Genomic DNA, 2,451 nt, shown 5'->3' on the forward strand with positions numbered 1-2,451 from the left:
ATTCAATTGGAAAGATTAGAATAATTTAATATCGCCATTGTTGAGCATGGACGTATGGACTGGGAGGTCATGATTTAATTCCCTGTCAGGGCACTTGCCCAGTTTGCAGGCTCCATCCCCAGGGGGGCGCATGTAGGAGGCAGCTGATCAATGATTCTCTCTCATCTTTTGTTTCTATCTTTCTTCTTCTCCCTTCCTCCCTGAGATCAATAAAAATATATTTAAAAAAAGAATAATCTAACATGGAGGAAGTTAATCTCAAAAAGTAGAGAAATTATCTCTGTAATGGTTTGAGGAAATTGGGTGATAGTCAATCAAGAATTTACAGAGATTTCTGAGTGGGAGAACTCTGAGATTATACAGCCTTTAACCCTAAAATTATTTTAACCCTAAAATTATTTGCTTTTATGTTTAGCCACACAATGAAATAATGCAAACTAACAATTGTGAGATTTAAAAAAATCTTTGAGACTGACTGACTCTATGCCTATCATTTGCTAGAAACTTAAACTGAAAATATGAAGTATATAACAAGAAAGAAACACCTTTCATAAGATATTTTAAAATAATAAATTAGCAAGCATATATATTTTGACTTTTAAAAATATCATTTGCTGGTTTATTTCTCCGCTACCTTTTGTTTATCCAATCCAGGGCAAGGAAAATATACAATAAGACTAGAACTTTTTTTACAGATGGAAGTGGGAGGTGCTTCATAAATGATGAGGAGATAAAATGATAAAGAAGCCAACATGAGGTCTTCTCTGCACTGGGAGCAGCTCCCCTCATCCCCTGAAAATGTATGCCTGCACCAAGTTTGTCTCCACCCCCTCCTTGGTCGGGAGCACCTCTCAGCTGAGCTAGTCAATGTCTGCAGTGGTGCTGAAACGACCAGAGACACTGACAGATGAGAGCCTCAGCAGCTTGGCAGCCCCACGTCCCCTGTCCTCTATTATTTCTAGCCGTAGCTTCCAAACCAGTGCCATTTCAAGGGACATCAACACAGCAGCCAAGTTCATTGGGGCTGGGGCTGCCACAGTAGGGGTGGCAGGCTCTGGGGCTGGAATTGGGACTGTGCTTGGGAGCCTCATCATTGGTTATGCTAGGAACCCTTCTCTGAAGCAACAGCTCTTCTCCTACGCCATTCTGGGATTTGCCCTCTCAGAGGCCATGGGGCTATTTTGCCTGATGGTGGCCTTTCTCATCCTCTTCGCCATGTGAAGGAGCTGTCTCCACCTCCCATAGTTCTTTTTCCCGGGTCTTGTCTTCCCTGTATGTTCCCTTTCCTATACCTCCCCAGGCAGCCTGGGGAAAGTGGTTGGCTCAGGGTTTGACAGAAGGAAGACAAATAAATACTGTATTAATAAGGAAAAAAAAAAGCCAACATGAAAGCGGCTACCAATGACTCAATTTGTAACCATTTAATAGAAATAATTGATAGAAACAGGTTAAAACACATTTTTAAAAATTAGAAACCTTGAGACTATTTGTTATAAATAAAGAGATGAATTAATTGAAAGTTTGTTGAGGAATTGGACATCGACATAATGTATACAAAATATTTATTATAAAGGACAAAAGATTAATTTGGAGTGGAGAAATCTATTCTAATAAAGTGATCAAAATGACTATCATTAGTGTGGGACCAATTGAAATCATATACTGCCCAACAGGATGCAAGGAGAAGGGTGCAGTGATGTGTCAGTGACACATAACCTGAATCTACCCACTTGGAAACATTACACAAGCCCCATATGAGAGACACTTCAACAATGTAAATGCCTGTAATTTTATTAGTATCACCTTAGCTCATAGACTCTTCTTAACCCCTTGGTTAAATTTTTCTATTAGCCTCCTAAGTGGCCTCATGCTTCTGTTCTCACTCATTTCAATCTACTCTTAACACAGCAACCAGAGTGATCCTGTGAAAGCATGTCATATCAGGCTACAACTCTGCTTGAAACATTTCATTGCTTCCCAGATCACTCATGTAAAACCAAAGTCCCAGAAACGACCTTTGGGGCCTCTAAATTCTCCACTTTCCTCTTCTCTGCTGCTCAGAATCTTCTCCTCCTATTTAAAGTCTTCTCTCAAATGCTATAACCTTAGCAGATCTTCCCTGATGTTCCTGTATAAAAATCATATCCATTTACTCCTGCACTTTTTCTTAACCTTCCTGGTTTCTCTTTCATTTTGCCTCAGAGCACTTCACTAACATTCTATGCACTTTTGCTATTATTGTCAATTGGCTGCCTTCTCCTACTATAATGTAAGCTTCATGACAGAAGATATGTTTGTCTGTTATTCACTGCTCTTTCCTGTGCATCTCATACAGTGCCTGGCATATATTAGGCACTTAATAAATTCTTCTCAAATGCTTGAACCAACCTGCCCATACGTGCCCTCTTTATCAAGGGCCAGTACCAGAATTGAAACCCAGAAGTCTGATTT

The 2,451-nt window shown here is 39.9% G+C and overlaps 1 protein-coding gene across 1 annotated transcript; it reads left to right on the forward strand.

The window, feature by feature from the left end:
* Positions 1-765: 765 nt before the first annotated feature.
* LOC139005331 (ATP synthase F(0) complex subunit C2, mitochondrial) lies at positions 766-1,250 on the forward strand. The gene has a single exon (XM_070407610.1). It carries the CDS (start codon positions 868-870, stop codon positions 1,219-1,221), a length of 354 nt encoding a protein of 117 aa, XP_070263711.1. The 5' UTR covers positions 766-867; the 3' UTR covers positions 1,222-1,250.
* Positions 1,251-2,451: the final 1,201 nt, after the last annotated feature.

Source organism: Myotis yumanensis, unplaced genomic scaffold (assembly GCF_028538775.1).
Source record: "Myotis yumanensis isolate MYYU_CA2020_CCGP unplaced genomic scaffold, mMyoYum1.0.hap1 SCAF_3, whole genome shotgun sequence".
Taxonomy (NCBI): Eukaryota; Metazoa; Chordata; class Mammalia; order Chiroptera; family Vespertilionidae; genus Myotis; species Myotis yumanensis.

Excerpts from the sequence above, each read along its gene's own strand:
- LOC139005331 (XM_070407610.1), top strand. The coding sequence starts at position 868 with ATGTCTGCAGTGGTGCTGAAACGACCAGAGACACTGACAGATGAGAGC.